Source organism: Dendrobates tinctorius, unplaced genomic scaffold (genome assembly GCF_039654945.1).
Source record: "Dendrobates tinctorius isolate UK_male_01 unplaced genomic scaffold, ASM3965494v1 ptg000056l, whole genome shotgun sequence".
Taxonomy (NCBI): Eukaryota; Metazoa; Chordata; class Amphibia; order Anura; family Dendrobatidae; genus Dendrobates; species Dendrobates tinctorius.
In genome coordinates, this window is record NW_027361724.1 from 11,572,958 (window position 1) to 11,599,738 (window position 26,781).

Genomic DNA, 26,781 nt, shown 5'->3' on the forward strand with positions numbered 1-26,781 from the left:
AACCTGTGTGATCAACTTAGAGAAATTCTTCTCGACAATCTGTTCAGAACCCGTCAATATAACTCCCAAGTACGGGATACCCTCTGTCATCCATGTAAATGGAAATTCTGCTTCCATTTTTGACTTGGCCGCGCATGGAACCGCCACCGGAAACAACAAGGACTTCGTGGGATTCAACCTGTAATATGACACATTACTGAATTCCCCGAGTTCCAAGATAATAGCTGTCAAGGATGTCTCCAAGTTGACACAGGACAGGACAACATCATCAGCATATAGGCCAATTCTGTGCTCCATCTGTCCAACCCTGATTCCGGTGATATTAATAGAAGTTCTTATGCGCTCAGCAAGCGGCTCCATGCACAGTGCAAAGATAATAGGAGAGAGTGGGCAACCTTGACGAGTGCCATTCGTGATCTGAAACGAACCAGATAAAAAACCGGATGTCAAGACCCTGGCACAAGGAGTCGTGTACATAGCACAGATTGCTGAGAATATGGGGCCTGACAGTCCAAACTTCTCCAATACTGCCCAAAGGTACCCCCAGTGTACCCTGTCAAAAGCCTTCTCAGCATCAAGTGACAGGAATGCACTGGGCAGGCCAGACAGCTCGGCTATTTTAATCAGATTCAGCATGCGCCGCACCCCATCTTTCGTCTCACGTCCAGCCACAAAACCCACTTGGTCCGGCGAAATTATAGTTGGAATGATAAGCTTTAGTCTGGATGCTCTAATTTTAGTGAATATTTTGACATCCGAATTGAGCAGAGCAATGGGTCTAAAGTCACTAGGGCGTGTGAGGGGTTTCCCAGGCTTGGGTATGGTAGATATGGTAGCCTCCAAACCAGGAGCCGTAACAGTACCCGAGTCTCTCCACACCGAGAATAATCTCTGCAAATATGGAGTCAACAGCAGATGAAAGGATTTATAATAATCATTCGTCAACCCGTCTGGACCTGGGGCCTTATGAGATTTAGTTTGTTTAATCGTCGAGTTAATTTCTAAATCAGTGAAGGGAGAATTAAGGTAGTTTAGCTGCTCAGATGTGATACGGGGTAATTTTATAGAGTCTAGATATTTATAGATAGATTGGTGATCCGGTTGGGGGGTAAAAGGGTCATCTTTTAAATTATACAAGCCGGTATAATATTCTGCAAAGGCCTGGACTATGTCCTGAGGGTTTCTGAGGGCCTTCCCATTTCTATCTAAGATATGGTCCACTCTTGATTTAGCTTCCCTCTTGCGTACTCTGCGTGCCAGGAGTGCACCGGCCCTATCACCTGCAGCATATAGATTAGTCTTGAATTTCTTCATGTTATGTGCATATCTAGCCAAGAGATTTTCTCTCAATTTAAACCTAGTTTGATAGATCTCCTCAGAGATGGAAGGCGTGGGAGCAGACTTGTTAATAGTGTCTAAATATTGCAGGCGGGAGAGTAATACCTCTCTGCCACTCTCCCTCCTCCGTTTCAGGTAGGAAGCTTGTTGGAGGAGCACACCTCTAATCATTACTTTATGTGCCGACCATAAGGTCTCATCAGAAACCTCTCCATTATCATTTATCTGAAAGTAATGTTCCAACTCCGAGGAGATTCTACCCAACACCTCCCTATTCAGCAGCAATGCGTCGTTTAATCGCCACCTAAAGGCTGTGTTAGCTTGGTGTGCCAAAGTAAGACTCAGAGTGATGGGAGCGTGATCAGACCATGTTATTAAGCCTATAGTTGCGGATCTACATCTGGACAGAGTTGCACTGTCTGTTAGAAAATAATCAATACGAGAGTATGTGGAATGCCTGGAAGAGTAAAAGGTATAATCCCTCTCAGATGCATGTGAATATCTCCAATAATCATGCAAGTGGAATTCGCCTGTGAGGAGAGTCAAGTCCCCTCTAGGTCGTCTGCTACCAGAAGAGCAATCAAGGTCCACATGCATGGGGAGATTGAAGTCACCACATATTATATTACTACCCTTCACATTCGTAGAGACTTCATGAAGGGTTGTTCTCAGGAATTTATGTTGTCCCTCATTGGGAGCGTAAAGATTTGTCAACGTGTGTAACTCACCATTCAGTAGGCACGTAATAGTTAAGCATCTACCCGTGGGGTCATTATTTTGCGCTATCAATTTAAAAGCGATTGTATTTTTCACCATGGTGCACACACCAGCCTTTTTGGTTGGGCCATTAGCAAATAGAATGTGCGGGAAGAGGTGATGACGAAGCCTGAAATTATCCTCGGCCAACAAATGGGTTTCCTGCAAGCAGATAATATCTGCTTTTGACCGCTTCACCTCCCTCCACATCATAGATCTCTTCTCAGGGGAGTTTAAACCCCTGACATTCAAAGAAAGAATTTGTAAACTCATGGTACCATTATACTAAAGTCTATACTGCCAGTATTATCCAGTGACCCCACCAATGGTGTGCCGAAACTTACATACAAATAACTGCCAGTTCCATAATAGCAATCAAAAATCAATATAGACAGAGAATGCCCGGGGATTTGGAGAGAAAAAACCTGGAGGGAAGAAAGGGGAAGGGCAAGTATGTAGTCACATCGGGGGGAGACTCTTAATGTATGCTGAACAGAGTAAAAAGAACCAAAAAATAAAAAGGAGTAAAAACAAAGGAAAAGAAAAAGAAAAAAACAAAAAAAACAAAACATAGATAATCCTTGTAGGAACGTCGGGAACAGTCCAGACAATCCGCAGAACAAAATCTGCGTGGAGGGGTGGAAGAGAGAGGTTCACAATCCAAAGGCCCACTAAGGGGTGCAGTAGGAGAGCTCAGCAGTCCAGACACTGTCCATGTGACACTGTCAATCCGTTGACCAGTCCGAAGCTATTTTCCTTCCTGTATCCGCAGGTCTGGGAGCAAAGGCTATTTTCCAGGCCGTAAGCTTCTCCTCTGCCTGTTTGGGTGAGGAGAAGACGACTGTGCGTCCTTCGTATGTGATAATCAAACGCACAGGATTAAACCCCCATCGGTAACGTATGTTGGTGTCCCTCAGAGCTTTACAGACACGGGCATATTCTCTCCTTTTGGCCAGGGTAGCAGCTGACAAATCCGGGAAGACCTGGAGATCCCGGAATTCAGGGGGTAGATCGGGGGGGCTCCTTATCTGCCGCAGGAATGTCTCTTTAGTAGTGTACAGATGAATCCGTGCAAGGATATCTCTAGGAAGAGATGGATCTAGATGCTTGGGCTTGGGTGTTCTATGTACCCTATCCGTCAGTAGTAGTGTTGAGCATTCCGATACCGCAAGTATCGGGTATCGGCCGATACTTGCTGTATCGGAATTCCGATACCGACTTCCGATATTTTTTCAATATCGGAAGTCGGCATCGGAATCGGAAGTTCAAAGTTGATTGACAGCCTGACGTCATCATGATGCGCGGTGTGTGCGCATCATGATGCGCCGTCATTTCGGGCCTTCCGGGGGTCTCTGCCGGCCTGCCGGGGGGCTGTGCCGGCCTGCCGGGGGGCTGTGTGGACTGCCCGGGGTCTGTACCGGCCTGCCGGGGGGCTGTGCCGGCCTGCCGGTGGTCTGTGCACCCTGTGGGGGTCTGTACCGGCCTGCCGGGGGGCTGTGCCGGCCTGCCGGTGGTCTGTGCACCCTGTGGGGGTCTGTGCCGGCCTGCCGGGGGTCTGTGCCGGCCTGCCGGGGGGCTGTGCTGATGTCCGGGGGTCTGTGCAAGCATCGTCCGATGGGACTACAAGTCCCATCTGGCGATGCCTGCTACCATGACAGTGATTGACACATTAGCCAATGATGGGACAGTAGTAGTCCCATCATCCGGCTAATGTGTTAAATGTAAAAAAAAAAAAATACTACATACATACTACATGCATGCTACATACATACTACATGCTACATACATACTACATACATACTACATACATACTACATACATACCACATATACAGTGCCTACAAGTAGTATTCAACCCCCTGCAGATTTAGCAGGTTTACACATTTGGAATTAACTTGGCATTGTGACATTTGGACTGTAGATCAGCCTGGAAGTGTGAAATGCACTGCAGCAAAAAAGAATGTTATTTCTTTGTGTAATTTTTTTTTAAATTGTGAAAAGTTTATTCAGAGGGTCATTTATTATTCAACCCCTCAAACCACCAGAATTCTGTTTGGTTCCCCTAAAGTATTAAGAAGTATTTCAGGCACAAAGAACAATGAGCTTCACGTTTGGATTAATTATCTCTTTTTCCAGCCTTTTCTGACTATTTAAGACCCTCCCCAAACTTGTGAACAGCACTCATACATGGTCAACATGGGAAAGACAAAGGAGCATTCCAAGGCCATCAGAGACAAGATCGTGGAGGGTCACAAGGCTGGCAAGGGGTACAAAACCCTTTCCAAGGAGTTGGGCCTACCTGTCTCCACTGTTGGGAGCATCATCCGGAAGTGGAAGGCTTATGGAACTACTGTTAGCCTTCCACGGCCTGGACAGCCTTTGAAAGTTTCCTCCCGTGCCGAGGCCAGGCTTGTCCGAAGAGTCAAGGCTAACCCAAGGACAACAAGGAAGGAGCTCCGGGAAGATCTCGTGGCAGTGGGGACATTGGTTTCAGTCAATACCATAAGTAACGTACTCCACCGCAATGGTCTCCGTTCCAGACGAGCCCGTAAGGTACCTTTACTTTCAAAGCGTCATGTCAAGGCTCGTCTACAGTTTGCTCATGATCACTTGGAGGACTCTGAGACAGACTGGTTCAAGGTTCTCTGGTCTGATGAGACCAAGATCGAGATCTTTGGTGCCAACCACACACGTGACGTTTGGAGACTGGATGGCACTGCATACGACCCCAAGAATACCATCCCTACAGTCAAGCATGGTGGTGGCAGCATCATGCTGTGGGGCTGTTTCTCAGCCAAGGGGCCTGGCCATCTGGTCCGCATCCATGGGAAGATGGATAGCACGGTCTACCTGGAGATTTTGGCCAAGAACCTCCGCTCCTCCATCAAGGATCTTAAGATGGGTAGTCATTTCATCTTCCAACAAGACAACGACCCAAAGCACACAGCCAAGAAAACCAAGGCCTGGTTCAAGAGGGAAAAAATCAAGGTGTTGGAGTGGCCTAGTCAGTCTCCTGACCTTAACCTAATTGAAAACTTGTGGAAGGAGCTCAAGATTAAAGTCCACATGAGACACCCAAAGAACCTAGATAACTTGGAGAAGATCTGCATGGAGGAGTGGGCCAAGATAACTCCAGAGACCTGTGCCGGCCTGATCAGGTCTTATAAAAGACGATTATTAGCTGTAATTGCAAACAAGGGTTATTCCACAAAATATTAAACCTAGGGGTTGAATAATAATTGACCCACACTTTTATGTTTAAAATTTATTAAAATTTAACTGAGCAACATAACTTTTTGGTTTGTAAGATTTATGCATCTGTTAATAAATCCTGCTCTTGTGTGAAGTTTGAAGGCTCTAACTTATTTGCATCTTATCAAACCTGCTAAATCTGCAGGGGGTTGAATACTACTTGTAGGCACTGTATACTACATACATACTACATACATACTACATACATAACACATATATACTACATACATACTACATACATACTACATACATACTACATATATACTACATGCATGCTACATACATACTACATACATACTACATGCTACATATATACTACATACATACTACATACATACTACATGCATGCTACATACATACTACATGCTACATACATACTACATATATACTACATGCATGCTACATACATACTGCATGCTACATACATACTACATACATACTACATGCATGCTACATACATACTACATGCTACATACATATTACATACATACTACATACATACCACATATATACTACATACATACTACATACATACTACATACATAACACATATATACTACATACATACTACATACATACTACATACATACTACATATATACTACATATATACTACATGCATACTACATACATACTACATACATACTACATGCATGCTACATACATACTACATGCTACATACATACTACATATATACTACATGCATGCTACATACATACTGCATGCTACATGCATGCTACATACATACTACATACATACTACATGCTACATACATACCACATATATACTACATACATACTACATACAATACATTCATACAATACATACATAGACATACAGTACATATAACATAGAGTAACATACTTACCAATACTTGTCACATTGTTCCCCGAAGCCATTGTCTTTTACGGAATAAATATTAACATAACAAACCACAAAAATACTCACCCACGATCCGAAGCAGTCCACGAGTGTGTCCCACGACGATCTTGGGTAGAGAACTGCAGCATCAGCTGTTGCTGCCGTTCTCTACGGGCTGCAGGAATCCAATGACGGAAGGTAGGTATCCTTCCGCACTGTATTCCTCCGCCACTTAAAAAAAAAAAAAGTCCCTAGTCTCACTTTATGCCATTGCTGCGTGGGAGCAATGGCATAAAGTGAGAATAGGGACTTTTTTTTTTTTTAAGCGGCGGAGGAATACAGTGCGGAAGGATACCTACCTTCCGTCATTGGATTCCTGCAGCCCGTAGAGAACGGCAGCAACAGCTGATGCTGCAGTTCTCTACCCAAGATCGTCGTGGGACACACTCGTGGACTGCTTCGGATCGTGGGTGAGTATTTTTGTGGTTTGTTATGTTAATATTTATTCCGTAAAAGACAATGGCTTCGGGGAACAATGTGACAAGTATTGGTAAGTATGTTACTCTATGTTATATGTACTGTATGTCTATGTATGTATTGTATGAATGTATTGTATGTAGTATGTATGTAGTATATATGTGGTATGTATGTAGCATGTAGTATGTATGTAGTATGTATGTAGCATGCATGTAGCATGCAGTATGTATGTAGCATGCATGTAGTATATATGTAGTATGTATGTAGCATGTAGTATGTATGTAGTATGTATGTAGTATGTATGTAGTATGTATGTAGTATGTATGTGGTATGTATGTAGCATGTAGCATGCATGTAGTATGTATGTAGTATATATGTGGTATGTATGTAGCATGTAGTATGTATGTAGCATACATGTAGTATATATGTAGTATGTATGTAGCATATATGTAGTATGTATGTAGCATGTAGTATGTATGTAGTATGTATGTAGCATGCATGTAGCATGTAGTATGTATGTAGCATGCATGTAGTATATATGTAGTATGTATGTAGCATGCAGTATGTATGTAGCATGCATGTAGTATATATGTAGTATGTATGTAGCATATATGTAGTATGTATGTAGTATGTATGTAGCATGCATGTAGTATATATGTAGTATGTATGTAGCATATATGTAGTATGTATGTAGCATGTAGTATATATGTAGTATGCATGTTGCATGCATGTAGTATATATGTAGTATGTATGTTGCATGTAGTATATATGTAGTATGTATGTTGCATGTAGTATATATGTAGTATGAATGTAGCATGTATGTAGTATGTAGTATGAATGTAGCATGTATGTAGTATGCATGTTGTATGTATGTAGCATGTAATTTTTTTTTTTTTTGTACATTCAACACATTAGCCGGATGATGGGACTACTACTGTCCCATCATTGGCTAATGTGTCAATCACTGTCATGGTAGCAGGCATCGCCCGATGGGACTTGTAGTCCCATCGGACGATGCCTGCACAGACCCCCGAAGCCTGCACAGCCCCCCGGCAGGCCGGCACAGCCCCCCGGCAGGCCGGCACAGCCCACCGGAGCCTGCACAGCCCCCCTGGCAGGCCGGCACAGCCCCCCGGCAGGCCGGCACAGCCCACCGGAGCCTGCACAGCCCCCCTGGCAGGCCGGCACAGCCCCCCGGCAGGCCGGCACAGACCACCGGAGCCTGCACAGACCCCCTGGCAGGCCGGCACAGCCCCCCGAAAGGCCCGTACAGACCCCAGAGAGGCTGTACAAGGGAAAAACAGGATTTTTCTTATTCCGATACCGGAAGTCCCATAGACTTGAATGGGACTTCCGGTATCGGAATCGGCGATACCGATACTTTTTTTTAATATCGGCCGATCCATTCCGATCCGATACTTTGAAGTATCGGACGGTATCGCTCAACTCTAGTCAGTAGATCTCTAGAGGAAAGTGAGGGCAGGACAGCCTGCATAAAATTCTGGAGGAAAGCAGCTAAATCTTTATCTGCAACATCTTCAGGGATTCCTCTCACACGTATATTGTTCCTCCTGGATCTGTCCTCTAAGTCGTGCAGTTTATCAAACGCCCCTTCTAACTTGCCCTTTATAGCTTGGTTTTCATCCACCAGAGCGTTAATTACAGAGACATATTCGGACATTTTGTTTTCCAAATGATCCGTGCGGGCCCCTAAAGCGTTAATGTCTCCTCTTATCTCCTTCAACATATCCTGCATATCCTCTTTTAATGAGGCGCGTATAGATGTGAGGAATTCCTTCATATCCCCCCTGGTCATAGGTGCGGAGCTGCTATATTGTGCTCCTGCTGAGGCCTCACCTCTTTCTGAGTCACGGGAACCACGGGAGGAGTGTGATGATCTGGAGGGAGAAGCCGCCGCCATTTTCCCTGCAGCATGTGCGGTCTGTGACCGCGGGAAGAAATCTGGCAGGCGAGGAGGAGAGGCCTTCTTTTGAGATCTACCTCGGGTCATCATGTGCGCAGTCGTGCTACGATGCCAGCAGTAAGCGCCTCAGCGGTCAGGAGAGTCAGTGAAAGCCGATATGAGCCGCTTTATGTCTGGTGGTGCCGGAGCTCGTCACCTCATTTTAGGTCCAGCATAACAAGGTTAGGTGTGGGACAAGCCCAGAACAGTGCACCCGAGAGTACAACCCAGTGATGATGTTGCAAAAGCAGGAACACAGTCAGGGCTGTGATATTAGTAGAGAGGAGAAACATGCAAAAAAGACGCTGTCTCTGATAAATGTCTTATTGTTCTACTGTGTGCTGTTACTAGAGAAAGGATGGGATTCTAAAGAAGTAGTTTATCTTCTTTTATGGAGGAGGGTGACAGTAGCACACACTCAGCTGTGCCCGCTCAGAGAAGAAAGATCTGTCCCAGCCCCCACACTGTGAGAACAGGTCTATTGTTGCAAGCGTGTGCAGGTAGTAATCACCACTCTGCTCAGGGGGAATCTCCTTAATCTGGCTGTGAGCAGGAAAGGATTAGGGAAACTTCTGGGAGATGATAAAAGCGCTGGCCTTTCTGCTGTTAGGTATTTGGGAAGCAAGGAGTGCAGGGAGCAAATCACAGGCCCCCGCTCTCAGGGGAAGCACAGGCCTGTCACACTCACCAGGCCTCCAGGCCCAGGTTCCAGAGATCCCTTCACAGTCTGTAAAATCTATTTTCTTGTGGTCCACCAGGCGCAGCACACTGTCATGGAGGCTTAGACGTTAAGACAAGATGATTTACAGCAACAGTGTGGCCGATGGATGTTGATTTCCAGGCTTGAGGTCAGGAGCCCCTGGAAGAAGCTTCCTCTCTTGATGGTGCCTAGGCCACACCCCACGAATCCTGCTTTGAGCAGGGGGTTGGACCAGATGGCCCAGGAGGTCCCTTCCAACTCTACGATTCTATGATTCTAATAGTCTCCTGGGACTTTAGATGGTGGGAGGAAGTTGGATCAGGGTGAGGATTAAGTGATCCAGACTGTTAACCGGTGAAAATGCACCGTGTGTAAGGCTGGATGGTGCTGCCAATCATGCTGGAAGCATTATTTACTATCCAGCAGACCACCTGTTTGCCTGTTTGCACTGCTCTTGCTTCAAAATTAGTGTACCGTGCCTCCCTGCAAAGTGGGTCAGGAGCCTATGTGTCATGGATGGATGTGTTCCTTGTGCTCCAGCAACAGGCGTAGTCGCACCTTCCCCACACCTGCGACGTCTGCGTGCGCCATCATCAGCACTTCCACTTCCATCCCTTACCGCATGCCTTACGCAAAGAAAAACTAGCTCTATCTCTGCTTGTAATTGACTTAGAGCTACATAAATAGTTCACTCTGTACAACCTGCCATATCCTATGACTAAGGGCACTTGGACGCCAGAACCGCAACACATATTTATATACTCTTTGGTTTCCATATTTTAATGAATCGTTAATAAAGCATGAACTAATTTTTATACATTGTTGGATGGATGTGCCGCTAATTTCCCTATCCTAGATTCTTTGGCTGAGCTTCACAAGCAGAACCTGCAACCGACACACAGATTTCAACTGTCATGATCCCAGTGCAGGTTTTTGAGCTGCTCACCGGGGGTTAATGTCTGGAGCTCTGTGCAGGTTTTGACCTGCACACTTGGGGTTAATGATTGTGGCCTCTTTCTGGTTCTGGGAGAGCTTCATAAACCTCTGGGTTGCTTCAATCCCTGCCAGTTATACTTTTGCCTTTGGCCTAGTGTGCTGACCCCCGTGTGCTTGTTTGTTGCTATAGCTTGTTTATATGGTTCTGACCCGATTCTGTTTCCCGTTGTGAGTTTGCCTGTTGATTTTGTACTGCGTTATTATCTGTGTATGACTCATTGCCTGTGACCTGACAACTCTCTGCTCGCCCCTCTTGTACCTTGCAGCTATCTGTGTATGACTCATTGCCAGTGACCTGACAACTCTCTGCTCGCCCCTCTGGTACCTTGCAGCTATCTCTGTGTGTGACTCATTGGCTACGTCCTGACTATTCTCCCTGTCTATGCCCCTTGGTAACTTTGTCTCGCAGTTACTCTGCTAGGAATTGTCTTGCAGCTCCTAGCTCTGTGGAGTTTAGGCCACGCCTCTAGCAGTCACGTGCTTCAGGCCCTGCTGCTCTGAAGTACGCATCTATTCGGTTGCTGCCCGCTCCACAGGTAGCTTTGAGCACGCTTTCGCTTTACTCAGGGCACGCGCACTGGCTCAGTGAGCAAGTTCAGTGCGGTGTCTCTGACATCAACCTTCAATATCAGACAGCATGGCGTGGTGAGCTCATAAATCCCCTCTCTCTCCAAGTCTTTTTCCTATGTGTAATGCAGTGTGTATGTGTAATGTACAGTAATATTCAGTGGAAATGTAATGTACAGTGGAAATGTAGTATACAACAATATAATGCTTCTACCTCCATGCTTGACAGTGGGGACAGTGTTCTTTGGGTCATAGGCAGCATTTCTCTTCCTCCAAACACGGCGAGTTGAGTTAGTACCAAAGAGCTCAATTTTTGTCTCATTTGACCACAGCACCTTCTCCCAATCACTCACAGAATCATCCAGGTGTTCATTGGCGAACTTCAGATGGGCCTGCACATGTGCCTTCTTTTGCAGAGGGACCGTGCGGGCACTGGAGGATTTTAAAGCCTTTACGGTGTAATGTGTTATCAATGGTTTTCTTGGTGACTGTGGTCCCAGGTGCCTTGAGATCATTAACAAGTTCCCCCGTGTAGTTTTAGGCTGATCTCTCACCTTCCTCATGACCAATGATACCCCACGAGGTGAGGTTTTGCATTGTGCCCCAGATTGATGTTGATTGACAGTCATTTGGTATTTCTTCTATTTTCTTACTATTGCACCAACAGTTGTCTCCTTCTCACCCAGGTTCTTACTTATGGTTTTGTAGCCAATTCCAGCTTTGTGCAGGTCTATGATCTTGTCCCTGACATCTTTAAAAAAAAAGCTTTTTGGTCTTCCCCATGTTGTAGAAGTTATAGTCTGACGGATTAATTGAGTCTGTGGAAGTAAACATAGACTTGGAGAGAGGGGGGATTTATTGTATTGTAAAAGTGTACATTACATGTCATGTACATTACATTTCCACTGAATACAATAAGCAGTAAAGGTGTAGTAATAAAGTCAAGAAAACATCAAAAACAACGCTTTTTTTCAGTATTATAAACCACAGAAATGTACCGCAAAGCCTGTAATACTGTATTGATGAATAATTAAATCTCAAAAAATGTTTCAACTTTTTTTGGAATGTTACATACCACCAAAAGTACCACAGTGCACTTAATACTATATCGATGAGTAATTGTACCTGGAAAAAAAATGTTTCAACAATTTCTTGAAGTTTAAAGTTAGATATCACAGAAATGTACCACAAATCATGTAATGCATAACAATATAGTCAATTTTTTCAACCCCACCAAAAATGTGGCCACATGCAGATATATATTTAGCAACTGACTGCAAAGCCCTAAGCCCTGCCTAGAGACTGTATTCTGCCACTTTTCCTACTCCTGCAACTGTCCCTCCCTGGGCTAAGTAAATTCAGAATGTATCTGATACAAACAGCAAAGCATATACTGTTAGTATGATGGTTCAGAATCGGCACCAGTTTCAACATTAGAGGGACTCTGATTTGTTCAACTGTGCACACACAGCCCCGGACAAGTGCTCTCTCCGTCCAATCAGAACTGTAACTGAACTGTGCAATGGCATCAGTGTGCCGACCTTGGTGGCGCCTGTCCTTTTATAACCCCTGATGATGTCAAATGGCTAGCCAATCACAGTAGTGCCACTACCAAAAATCCTACTGTATTGTGATTTGCAGCCAATCCCTGCATGCTTATTGGCTGGGGGTTTCAAATTCGAGCACCAGCTAATGCTCGCCGAGAGCCGAGCACATGCGAGCACCCAGATACTCGAGTGATATCCCAGTAGCACCGGGCACATTCTCTCATTTCTAATTGTCTTCTCATCAGTAAGGACTTGGCCCAGAAGCTGATATTCAGTATATCAGGGAGAAAGGCAGAAGCCTTGAAAAATAAGGGTCAACACTGTAAATATTGAGTCTTTGATTAAACCTGATGTATTTGTCAAAAAAGTTTTGAAACTCACGCAGTGTTATGCCGGTTTCACATTTGCGCTTCAGGGTGCAGCGACGGCCCCCTGCCGCGCCTCCGCCGGTAGCTCCGCCTCCGGGCGCATGACGCTGCATGCGTCATGCGTCCCCTATCTTTATCACTGAGGACGCAGGCCGTGCGCAGTATGCGTTTGGCGGCACCTGCATCCTCTTGACGGTGCGCCGACCAGTGCCAAACGCAACCTGTTGCAATTTGGTTGCGCTCGGCGCACCGTCAAAAGGACGCAGGCACCGCCAAACGCATACTGCGCACGGCCTGCGTCCTCAGTGATAAAGATAGGGGACGCATGACACATGCAGCTTCATGCGCCCGGAGGCGGAGCTACCGGCGGAGGCACGGCAGGGGCAGGGCTTAGCGGCGGCCGTGCGCAGGCCGTCGCTGCGCCCTGAAGCGCAAATGTGAAACCGGCCTTAATAATTGTACTTCAGTAACCATAGAAGCATACAACTAAGGCTGGTTTCACATTTGCGTTTTTTTGCGCTGGAAAAAAAACGCATACCTGCGCATGCGTTTTTTCCCCTATATTTAACATGGGTGCGCATACCTGCGCGCTGGCATGCGCACGTATGCGATTTTCATGCGCTGCGTTTTTTTGGGGTGTGCGTTTGTATTTTCCAGACGCAGCATGTTGCATTTTTTGGCCCTGCAAAAAAGCGCATGCGCACATATGCGCACGTTTTGCACTAAAAATGGCCATTATAGCCTATGGATGCGCATACGTGCTCATTGGCATGCTTATGTATGCGTTTTTTTGCACATGTGTTTTTTTTTTTAACATTAGTTTAGACAATGGAATTTAGGGGTTTGGGTTAGAGTTAGGGTTAGTTAAGGGGTTTAGGGTTAGGGTTAGGGTTAGTGTCAGGGTCAGGGTTAGGGTTAGGATCAGGGTATGGTTTGGTTAAGGGTTAGGGTTAGGGTCAGGGTCAGGGTTAGGGTTAGGATCAGGGTATGGTTTGGTTAAGGGTTAGGGTTAGGGTCAGGGTTAGGGTTAGGGTCAGGGTCAGGGTTAGGGTTAGGGTATGGTTTGGTTAAGGGTTAGGGTTAGGGTTAGGGTCAGGGTTAGGGTATGGTTTGGTTAAGGGTTAGGGTTAGGGTTAGGGTATGGTTTGGTTAAGGGTTAGGGTTAGGGTTAGGGTCAGGGTTAGGGTTAGGGTCAGGGTTAGGGTATGGTTTGGTTAAGGGTTAGGGTTAGGGTTAGGGTCAGGGTTAGGGTTAGGGTTAGGGTATGGTTTGGTTAAGGGTTAGGGTTAGGGTCAGGGTTAGGGTTAGGGTTAGGGTATGGTTTGGTTAAGGGTTAGGGTTAGGGTTAGGGTCAGGGTTAGGGTTAGGGTCAGGGTTAGGGTATGGTTTGGTTAAGGGTTAGGGTTAGGGTTAGGGTCAGGGTTAGGGTTAGGGTTAGGGTATGGTTTGGTTAAGGGTTAGGGTTAGGGTTAGGGTATGGTTTGGTTAAGGGTTAGGGTTAGTAAAGTCATGGTTTGGGTTAGTGTGAGGGGCCACCTAATGTTTGGAAAAAACGCAAACGCGGTAAAAACGCACTAAAAACGCTTACAAACGCATAAAAACGCTGCGTTTTTTTCATGCATGCTCATAAAAATGCTTGAAAAAAACGCAGCAGTTGTATGCTTTTGTATACGTTTTTTCAATGCGTTTTTTTGCGGGAAAAACGCGCTGCAAAAAAAAGCAAGTGTGAAACTAGCCTAAAAGGTCTAAAAACACTGAAGTAGAAAACTGTGAAAAATAAAATTTTGTGCCAGTCTGAAAACTTTTGGCCCCGACTGTATAATGGGATTCTAAAGATCAACTAGTTTAACCAGTTAAACTACTTCAACTCCTTCTCACATTCTTACTTCTATGCCTTTATGGGAAAGCTGAATGCCAGCCTGTGGTGCCACACTACAGCTCCCAGACTCCTGCACGGGTCATTAGTCAGTGATACATTGCTGCCTTTTACACCAATACATGACTAGAAGAATTTGATAAGATTTTAAGAATTCTTTACAATACATTTGGCTGTCAGTCAGCTCTTCCCAACAGCAAGAAATGGGAAAAAAAAAAGCCGAAAACATTTTGGACAATTGGCGTATGCTTTTTCATGTTGGAGGTACCATGGTTATCAGAGGGCTACATGCTAGCATAGTTGTGGACAAATACACTCTTAAAGGGGTTTCTCCAGTACTGGACAACCCTTTATTAATCATCTCACTTGAACCGCTGCAGCTTGCACCATTAATTCCAGATTGAAGAACAATGTCTCTTCCACTTGGATGTAATTGTGAAGGCTGCAATCAATCAGCAACAACCGATTGGCTGCAGCTGTCACATGACATTGCTTATGTTGAGCGAAACGGGTCGGTCAATTTCAAAAGTCGCCGACTTTTGGCAAAGTCGGGTTTCATGAAACGAAACCCGACCCTAGGATGAGGTCGGCCACGAGGTCGGCGACTTACGCGCCAAAGTCGCGTTTCAAAAGTTTGTTTTGCGCTCTTTTTCAGCCAATCAGGATCCACGGACACTGTGGGCAACGTGATGACATAGGCACGGGTCACCACCATCTTTCAGAAGGGCATGCAAGTGATTGGCTTGCTTTGGTGGGCGTCACAGGGGGTATAAAAGGGCGTGCACGCCGACCGCCATCTTACTTCTGCCGATCTTAGCATAGGGAGAGGTTGCTGCTGATTCTGTAGGGAGAGCGTTAGGCAGAGAAGAAGAAAAAAAAACTGCTTCTGCTGCTAGCGATTGTGCCTGTACAACACACCAGTCACTGTGTGTGCAGTGCAAGGGGAGGCTATATTGTGGTGTATCAGTGGTGTTGGTTGTTGGGCTGCCTTCTAAGGCTTCCTGACAGCTGCATTGCTGTTTACCCACTGCTCTGCAAACTGCTTTTTTAAAAGCAATCACAATTTTTTTTTTTTGTCCTGCTGAGGTACTGAGCGTGCATTTTTTCACACCATACAGCGGTGTACGCTCCTCACATAGTACCGTGTAACGGCTGTTATCACAGCCACAGTGAAGCTATCTGTGTCACTCTGTGAGAATAAGTCGAGGACATGTTCCGTTCTTACAGACCTGCACTCTAGGGAGATTCCTATTCTGCCCAATTCTACATACACCTTGTAGTTTGTGATACACTAGCCAATTTCTGCCTGTGACATAGCGCTCAGATATTCAGTGGGCCTCACACAATCCAAAAGTGTCCAGTGTCCACAAGTGTCTGCAGAAATTCAAAATCTCACTTATCCTGTAGTCACTTTGGTCACAGCTGTGCCATCGAGCCTGTGACATAGCGCTCAGATATTCAGTGGGCCTCACACAATCCAAAAGTGTCCAGTGTCTGCAGAAATTCAAAATCTCACTTATCCTCTAGTCATTTTGGTCACAGCTGTGCCATCGAGCCTGTGACATAGCGCTCAAATATTCAGTGGGCCTCACACAATCCAAAAGTGTTCAGTGTCCACAAGTGTCTGCAGAAATTCAAAATCTCACTTATCCTGTAGTCACTTTGGTCACAGCTGTGCCATCGAGCCTGTGACATAGCGCTGAGATATTCAGTGGGCCTCACACAATCCAAAAGTGTCCAGTGTCTGCAGAAATTCAAAATCTCACTTATCCTCTAGTCACTTTGGTCACAGCTGTGCCATCGAGCCTGTGACATAGCGCTCAGATATTCAGTGGGCCTCACACAATCCAAAAGTGTCCAGTGTCCACAAGTGTCTGCAGAAATTCAAAATCTCACTTATCCTGTAGTCACTTTGGACACAGCTGTGCCATCGAGCCTGTGACATAGCGCTCAGATATTCAGTGGGCCTCACACAATCCAAAAGTGTCCAGTGTCTGCAGAAATTCAAAATCTCACTTATCCTGTAGTCACTTTGGTCACAGCTGTGCCATCGAGCCTGTGACATAGCGCTCAGATATTCAGTGGGCCTCACACAATCCAAAAGTGTCCAGTGTCCACAAGTGTCTGCAGAAATTCAAAATCTCACTTATCCTCTAGTCACTTTGGTCACAGCTGTGCCATCGAGTCTGTGACATAGCGCTCAGATATTCAGTGGGCCTCACACAATCCAAAAGTGTCCAGTGTCCACAAGTGTCTGCAGAAATTCAAAATCTCACTTATCCTCTAGTCACTTTGGTCACAACTGTGCCATCGAGCCTGTGACATAGCGCTCAGATATTCAGTGGGCCTCACACAATCCAAAAGTGTCCAGTGTCCACTAGTGTGAGCAGAAATTCAAAATCTCACTTATCCTCTAGTCACTTTGGTCACAGCTGTGCCATCGAGCCTGTGACATAGCGCTCAGATATTCAGTGGGCCTCACACAATCCAAAAGTGTCCACAAGTGTCTGCAGAAATTCAAAATCTCACCTATCCTCTAGTCACTTTAGTCACAGCTGTGCCATCGAGCCTGTGACATAGCGCTCAGACATTCAGTGGGCCGCACACAATCCAAAAGTGTCCAGTGTCCAGTAGTGTGAGCAGAAATTCAAAATCTCCCCTGTCCTATAGACACCTTGTACCTTGTTTTACATTACTAAATAGTTTGTTGGATTTTGTCTACATTTCTACCAAAAATGAGGAAGGCTGGTGGAAGAGGCCGTGGAATTGGGCGGGGGTTGACAGCTGGTAATGATGGTGTTGGTGGTGGATCTGATGGTAGTGGCAAGAGCAAAATAGGACCGAATGCAGGAAGTGTTGAGCCTGCATCATCGTCTGGCTCCATAAGGCTTCGAAGGCTTAGTTTTCTAGGAGTTGGCAAACCGCTTTTAAAGCCAGAGCATCAGGAAAAAGTTTTGTCTTACATTGCTGACTCAGCCTCCAGCTCTATCGCCTCCTCTTCTTCAGTTGTAAAAAGTAAAAGCACTGAGTCGTCATTGGAGGCTCATTTTCATGAACCACACCTTTCCTTGTGTCCTTCACCCCAACCAAGATTGAAGGATGACGCAGGCCATACTACTGATTACTCCATGGAGCTGTTTTCACATACCATGCCTGGATTATCAAGTCAAATGGTGAATTACCCAGGCCAAGATGAATCTGACATGGAGTGCACTGATGCACAGCCGCTGATGGATGATTCTGCTGGTACATTCACTCAGAGCACTACATTGTCCTCGCAGTGTACAGAGCCAGATTCTGACCCTGATGAGACTCAGGTGCCCCTTCCCGCACACTATACCACCATACACGGTGACACAGAGGAAGGTGCACATGACATTGAAGAGGAGGTGATGGATGACCCAGTTGTTGACCCAGATTGGCATCCATTGGGGGAAGAGGGTGCTGCTTCCAATAGCTCAGATGAGGAGCATCCACAGCAGACATCGACATTGCAACAGCTGTTATCTGGCAGGCCCGGAGCACTCCAAAGACAGGTTCCAAAAATCAAAAGAGTTGCTGGACAGCTTGTCCAGAGGGTCAAAACATCACAGCGTGCTAGGCCGCAAAATGTCTGCCAAAGTAGGAAGAGTGCAGTGTGGCACTTTTTTGAACAAAATCCTCATGATCAGGCAAAGGTTATCTGTAAGAAGTGCGCAAAGACCTTTAGCCGAGGGAAAAATCTGAAAAATTTGAATACCAGTTGCATGCTTAGACATTTAACCACCATGCACTTGCAAGCGTGGACACAACACCAAACCTCAAGTGCCACATGTGCAACTGATCAAAACGAAGGTAGTCAGCAACGCTACATTGTTTCCCCCACTGTAAGCCCACCGGTTAGCACAGCAGCAAATGTTGAGGTGTCGTTGCAAGACCACAGCAGTCAGGGAATCCCACTGTTATATCAACGAAAGACTGATTCTAGGCCATCAGAAAGAACACCAACTCCATCACCATCATCAACCCTCTCTCAGTCCGCCCTGTCCACCGCTACTTCCACCATATGCAGCTCTCAAGTCCAGCTCACCCTCCCAGACACTATGAGTAGGTCAAGAAAGTACTCAGTCTCTCATCCGCGTACACTGGGTTTGAACGCCCACATTGCCAAACTAATCTCATTTGAGATGATGCCCTTTCGGTTGGTGGAAAGCGCAGCTTTCCGGGAACTCATGGCCTATGCAGTACCACGCTATGACCTACCCAGTCGCCACTTCTTCTCTCGCAAAGCCATCCCAGCCCTCCACCATCATGTGAAAGACCGCATTGTCCATGCACTCAAGCAGTCAGTGAGCGGAAAGGTGCACCTCACAACTGATGCATGGTCCAGTCGACATGGCCAGGGCTTTTACGTGTCCATCACTGCGCACTGGGTTAATGTGGTGGATGCAGGGTCCACAGGGGACAGCGGTGGTGGGAAAGTGCTGCCTAGCCCACGGTATAGAAAACAGTTGGCTGTAGGCGTTCGACCCTCCTCCTCCTCCTCCTCCAGAAGCGAAAGCTCGTCCACAGAGCGCAGTCGTACGAGCACTCCATCTGCAGCTGCCACTGTTGCACACGAGGTGTCCCCCTATCGAGCAGCTAGTGGAAAGCGTCAGCAGGCTGTGTTGCAGATGATGTGTTTGGGCGACAGACACACCGCCGAGGTGCTGGCCGAGTACTTGAAGCGACAAACTGAATCATGGCTAGGCAGTGTTCATCTTGAGGCAGGCAAGGTAGTTAGTGATAACGGACGTAATTTTGTGGCAGCCATAGCCCTTTCAAAACTCAGCCACATACCTTGCTTGGCTCACACCTTGAACCTGGTGGTGCAGTGCTTCCTCAAAAATTATCCGGAGTTAACAGCCCTGCTCCAGAAGGTGCGAAGACTGTGCGCGCACATCTGCCGGTCGCCTGTACACTCCGTTCGTATGCAGAAGCTGCAGCGATTGCTCCACCTTCCCAACCACCGCCTCATTATCGACATTGCAACAAGGTGGAACTCCACCCTGCACATGGTGGAGCGGCTGTGCGAGCAGAGGCAGGCCATAATGCATTTGTGGGAGGATACACGGCCAGGCACTTTGAGAGCAGACATGGAGTTGACAGGCGTGCAGTGGTCGAAGCTGAAAGACCTTTGTAAAGTCCTTCAGTGTTTTGAGGAATGCACACGGCTGGTAAGCGCAGACGACGCCATCCTAAGCATGAGCATCCCACTTATGCGTCTGCTCATGCAAACTTTGACGCACCTTAAGGAGCAGGCTTCTGCAGCCAATGTTGATGAGGAGGAAGAGGAGGAGGGAATCCTTGATGACATTCAGCCATTGTCTGCTCAGGGACCTCTCCTGGACGAGGTGGAGGAAGAAGAGGAGGAGGAGGAGGAGGATGATGGGGATGATTACTTAGGGGAGGAGGATGCATCTCGTGGGGCAAGTGAAAATGTTGGCGTGGCAAGGTCTGGTACAGGGTTTGTGCGTGACTGGAGGGATGTGGATTTGCCAGAAAGTGCTCCTCCAACCAGCACTCGCAGTGCATCATTGACACCGGGAACATTGGCCCACATGTCTGATTATGCCTTGCAGATCCTAAAAAGGGACCCCCGCATTGCCAAAATGATGAACGATGATGACTACTGGTTGGCCAGCATCCTGGATCCACGCTATAAAGGCAAATTACAAAACATCATGCCACAGGAGAACCTTGACCTAATATTGGCTAATAAACAAGCAACTCTGGTAAATCGGTTGCTTGAGGCATTCCCAGCACACAGCAGCGGTGATGGTTCTCACACGAGCCGTACGGGCCGGGGGCAGCTTGGCAGAGGTGTTCGTGGTGCACACAGCAGAAGTGGCGTTGGAGACAGGGGTTTCATGACAATGTTGTGGACTGATTTTTCAAGTACCGCTCACACAACTGGTAATACTGCATCGATGGAAAGTGACAGGAGACAGCAGTTCTCAACTATGGTTACAAACTACTTTTCCTCCCATATCGATGTTCTCCCACACAGGTTATTCCCCTTTGACTATTGGGCCGCTAAACTGGACACCTGGCCTGAATTGGCACAATATGCCTTACAGGAGCTCGCTTGCCCAGCTGCAAGTGTGCTATCGGAAAGAGTCTTCAGTGCAGCTGGATCAATCCTGACAGAAAAAAGGACCCGTCTGTGAACCCAAAATGTGGATGATCTAACCTTCATTAAAATGAACCATGCATGGGTTTCCAAGGATTTTGTCCCACCTTCCCCTGATGACACATAGGGTGACAGAAAAATGGCTTGCTTTGGTCCACCTCTTCCTGGGACTTGACCTATTTCGCCTTTTGCATCAGCTGAATGTCCAACATCAACATATGCCACTTTCAAAAACTCCCTAACTGTGCTGCCTCCCCCCATGGCCGGGGTCACCACCTAGCGCACGACACCGTGCGATTGCCGTTGCCCTGGACAGGTGGGTAGGCCGACTCTTGGGCGCGGGCACTGGCACAGGGTCCCTCATAGTGCAATCAAGTGTCTCTGACGGTGGTGGTGCACACCCGCCGTCAGACACACCGCCGTACTATGAGGGGCCCAGTGCCAGTACCGACGCCCACGAGTGGGCCCCCCTTGCTTGGGCAGGGCCCCAGCATTTGCAATCTTTACCTCTCCCTGCTCCTCCGCTGTGTAGTCTGGGTCGTCAAATCCATCCTGTGCCTGACACCATTTGAGCCTGCCTCCTGATGTATAGACATATATTTTGAATGTGTACGCTATCCATACATGTTATCTGGGGATACGGTACCCTTTCTAACCTTTGTGCAATCACGTGCAATCCATACTGGGCCTAACACCGTCTGAGCCTGCCTCCTGATGTATAGACATATATTTTGAATGTGTACGCTATCCATACATGTTATCTGGGGATACGGTACCCTTTCTAACCTTTGTGCAAACACGTGCAATCCATACTGGGCCTAACACCATCTGAGCCTGCCTCCTGATGTATAGACATATATTTTGAATGTGTACGCTATCCATACATGTTATCTGGGGATACGGTACCCTTTCTCACCTTTGTGCGATCACGTGTAATCCATACTGGGCGTGAGAACGGCTGGCGAGCTGTTAAGCAAGCTACAGCACCTGTGGTTTGCACACGTAAGTTTTTCATTTTTTCAGGAATGACGGTTAGGCCTAATTCCGGAACTGCGGTTGACCTGCACTTACTGGGAAATCATTGTTCGCGGGTAATAATTGTAATCAGTGATCCCCATCACTAACGTTGTTCAGCGGGTTATCTGCACCTGTAAGCGACAAAAGCTGGCCTTTTCAGTGTAGCGCACATGCAGCCACGGACATGTAAGGGCATGACACACCAGTTATTGGCCAATCTCATGTGCCAGAGCCTCACGTGTCCCTCTAGTAAGCCGGACTCGGACCGCGGGGCATGACGGAGTCTCGTTCGTTAACGGAATTAAGCTTGCAATGTGTGCATCTGTTCTGTAGCTGGCAAGGTTGAGGTTTCCCAGGTGGAGTCGAATTTAACCGTAGGCTCCACTCCTGGTGGTGCCCTTCTGGACATTCCTTTAAGGTTCAGCTTTGCAACCATACTGCCCACGTAAAACAAACACTTTGCCTTCATGAACGCTGTTTGGAGGGTCATGACTCGTGGGAATAACGCCGCCCAATCAGTTAACCTGCTAGAGAGATCGTTCGTTGCTCCCAAGCATGACATCACACTCCCTAGGAAGAAGGTAATGCCACTGTGGCGACCGTACTCCTGGGGGCGACACAAGTGCACTGATGCCCAGCCACTGCTCGATGAATCTGCTGGTACATTGACCCAGACCACTACATTCCCCTCGCACGCTACACGGCCTGAATCTGACCCTGATGAAACTCAGGTTACCCTTCCCATATACAGTTCCATCTTACACGGTGACAAAGAGGAAGCTGCAGATGAAAGTGCAGGTTCGGCCCACCCGCCATCAGACACACCACCGTACTATCAGGGGCCCTGTGCCAGTGCCGTCGCCAACGAGTGGGCCCCCCCTGCTTGCTCAGGATCACAGCACTTGCAAAGTTGAAATACTGTGCAGTGAGATGGAAGATGGGGACGACGAGGAGTCCAGACAAGTACAGGGATTCCCTAACGAGGAGACTTATTTGATTGTTTTCAATGTTGGGACAGCAATTTTTGGGGAGCACTATACTCTGGAGAATGATAGATGGGGCCCACCATACACTGGAACATTCCAAAGGTGGACATCAGACACTGGAGCAGCATTTACAGGGCCCATTATACACTAGAGCATTAGAAATGGGGCCCATTATGTTTGGAGCATTATTTGGGCCCATAAGACAGTGGAGCTTCATCCATGGGGACCAACATATACTGTAGCATTATGTGGAGCTCATCATATACTGTTTCAAACATTATATGGGACCAATGATTCTGTATGGAGAAATAGATGGGCCTCGTCATGAGATGTAAAAAGTGAAGTATTTTTCATTGTACTATACCACTATTTCTCTGCCGTATCGGAGCATGATGAGTTGTGGTATGTGTTAAAGGGGCGCTCTTTCGCCCAGGGCACATGAAAACCTGGAGCCAGCCCCCCCCCCACAACTGTAGCCAAATAACCCCCATTTTTCAGTGCGTAACTTGTATTATGAAGTTAATTAAGGTTGACAAGCTTAAGTAAGAAGAATTGATGCTTTTGGCATTCAAATGGGCACTGTTGGTGTGTTTCCTGTCCTCCTCTCACTGCCGACTTTTATTCCCCATTGACTTACATTGGGTTTCGTGTTTCGGGACGACCCCGACTTTTCCCTATAATCGGACGATCTTGCTCGACCCAACTTTTGGAAAAGTCGGGTTTCACGAAACGAAACGCGACCCTAAAAAACCAAAAGTCACTCAACTCTATATATATATATTATATATATATATATATATATATATATATATATACATACACAGCACAGTGGGACAATTAATAAAGGTTTGACCAATAGTGGACAACCCAATTAAATTATATGTGGCTATACTAAACTCCGAGCATGCTATCACAACATGCAGTAGTTGGGACATGCTGGGAGTTAAAGCGGTATTCCCATCTCCAAGATTCTATCCCAATATGTAGTAGGTGTAATAATAATACTATTAGCAAATACCTCCACTTAGAAATGTAGTATAGTTCTTTAGATTTTCTATGTCTCTTACCCCATGTGCAGGGCATTGCAGTAGCTTAGGTATCCATGGTTACAAGCGACTAAAAACTATCTGTCATTATATGAATGGTGGTAACCACTGATATCTAAGCTACTGCACTGCGACTTAGCTTATCAGGAGAACTTTACTACTTTACTACGGTGGCTCAGTGGATAGCACTGCAGCCTTGCAGTGCTGCGGTCCTGGGTTCAAATCCCACCAAGGACAACAGCTGCAAGGAGTTTTTATGTTCTCCCTGTGTTTGTGTGGGTTTCCTCTGGGTACTCCGGTTTCCTCCCACACTCCAAAAACATACTGATAGGGAATCTAGATTGTGAGCCCGATCAGGGACAGTGATGATAATCTGTAAAGCGCTGCGGAATATGTTAGCGCTATATAAAAATAAAGATTATTATTACTACTACATTTCTAATAGGAGGGACTTGCTAACATTATTATTATTATTACACCTACTACATAGTTAGATAGGATCTTGGACATAGAAATACCCCTTTAAAGTTCCACCAGGTTACAGGAAACTGCCCTGGTCGGGCACGCACATGTGACTACTCACCAGGGTTCTCCGGAAGGATGGGACACCAGAGGAGGTGTCTTGAAGTCAGAGAGACGTCACAGCTTGTCTTCTCAATCTCAAATATACCGCGTAGAAGAGGAGCTTGGCGCCCGCTATCCCGGGATAACCGGGCGCTGTACTCTCCCAGGGATCGCTCCTCCGAGTCACCTCGGGCTCCGGATCGGTCACTGCCAGAACTCCACTCATCACAGCGGTCACTTTGCTGCCAGGGCACGGAGGCAGGGCGCTTCCAGACTGCGTTCTCCTCGCCGTTATCGCTCCAAGCGCTGACTCGCCGGTAGAGACCGGGAAGGCGCAGGTTCTCCCCCATCCTGTCACTTGTGGAGCTGCAGAATTGGGGTGACAGGTGCATGTACAGGTGAGCAGGTGCACCTTACAGCCCAACGTTTATGCGGAATCCATAAAAAGTGACATCACTGTTGTTTTAGCACAAAATATCTACGTGTTTCAAATGCTCATGGCGTCCTTAATCATGATGTACAGATTGTAACTCCACAAAGGCAGGTGGCCCTCACATGACCTCCCTGGGAGGAGTGATAGAATTAACATTTAGCGTGCCTCAGTGCAGCAATGCTGCCGGCTTACCAATTAACACTTAAAGCGCCTCTGTGCAGCAAAGTTACCTGCTGTCTGATTAACTCTTCATGTGCCTGCTCAATAACACTCGATGTGCCTCAGTGCAGCTATGCTGCCAGATGATAATAACAACAACAGAGGTTCCATCACCGTCATCTACGTGCGGCTGGCAGCATTGCTGCACCGAAGAACATTAAGACTCACGATTCATCAAGATTGACATCTTATACGGCAGTCTTGATGAAGGTTGCGTAGGAGTAAGATGTGCCAATTTCTACAAAATGTGTGTGCCTCTAAATGAATGTTCTCAGTGGGAGAAACAAGATAATCTTGTAGTTATGATACCTTTTAATAGCTAACAAAAATGCAAAAAAATACAATAAATGATGACACAGAGTAAGCTTTCAAGACTTCTTAGGTCCCTTCCTCAGGCATGGCACATGACAAAGTTTCTGAAGAAAAACAAATATATGCACACAGATTAATAATAAATTGATAAAACAAGCAACAACAAAAGAGAAACAAAAACAGTAATAGTAAATGGCTATTTAAATAAACAAACAAGCTGAGCTCAGAGAATAAGAACTCAATGAATTTGATGGATCTTTTAGGTGTCATGTGGCCAGGCATAGACTGGAGTACAATCCTGTCCTAATTCACGCCGCTTATGTGCTGATGAATTGGTTGGAGGCACTCGGCATTGCCCTCCTGTCCAATCAGATCTGCCCACTTTTTAGAAAATTGTCAGAGCTGTTCAGGGCTGGTGTAAAAACGACAAAAGTCGCAAGGATCTTGGAAACTCATAGTACATGTACAAACGCTCATTTGCAGTTTAGGTATTTTTTAGATAGTGATGCTACACACACAACATGCTACACAGACACTATATGTCACGTACAAGCTGAATGGTAAACATAGAAAAACTACATGTTAAACACATACAAACATACATACACACACTTCGTGTTACACACATAGCATCTAACACACACACAGCATTTTCCAAACACACTGTATATTACTCACACACACTGCATGTCTCACATACAAATTGAACGCCACACATGCGCACTATGTGTCACACACACACACACTACATGTTACGTGGTACAATGTTATACACACACACAATGCATATTTTATATACACACACACTTACTGTAGAGGACATACCAGGTTTTCTATTCGCTTTCTCTGTACTCCCACATAAAGAAGGACTTTGGCCAGATGACCTTGATGTTACCAAAGGTCTAATATCTACTAGTGCAATTTCTGACTTGGAAAATTGATGGAAATCCCTTGTGGAAAGGAGAAAAATGTAACGCTATCTATGCGTAGTGGGTGAATGGGCCAGCCTGGCGTAGTGGGCCAACCTGGTGTGCTGCAGGAAGTTCCTCCAGTGGAGTTCCAACCATGCATGATGGCAGTAGGTGGTCCAGGTGAGTGGCGCTCCCACAGCGGGAAGGTAAAAAATGGAGTATAGACAATTTATCTAAAATTAAAAGTTTTTTTATTTAAAAACAGATAAAATCACGATACGTTTCAGCTGCTAACGGCCGTCCTCAGGTGTCTACAGATGAAATGAAGAGCTAGACCCTCTTATACATCCCAACTGGAAGGGGTGACGTTAATGATTAGCAAAAATCACCAGTATTAGGTACAATTATTCTCAGTAATAATGCATCTTAAACACATAAATCAA

The 26,781-nt window shown here is 46.3% G+C and overlaps 1 protein-coding gene across 2 annotated transcripts in view; it reads right to left on the reverse strand.

Moving 5' to 3' along the window:
* Positions 1 to 25,046, reverse strand: part of CERKL (CERK like autophagy regulator) — a 285,626-nt gene extending 260,580 nt beyond the window's left edge. Inside the window, exon 1 of one of the 2 annotated variants that reach the window (XM_073577491.1) lies at positions 24,483 to 25,046. In XM_073577491.1, the coding sequence (XP_073433592.1) occupies positions 24,483 to 24,855 (373 nt within the window). In that variant the 5' untranslated portion in view covers positions 24,856 to 25,046. The remainder of the gene's footprint in view (positions 1 to 24,482) is intronic. The other variant, XM_073577490.1, reaches the window with a different exon arrangement.
* Positions 25,047 to 26,781: the final 1,735 nt, after the last annotated feature.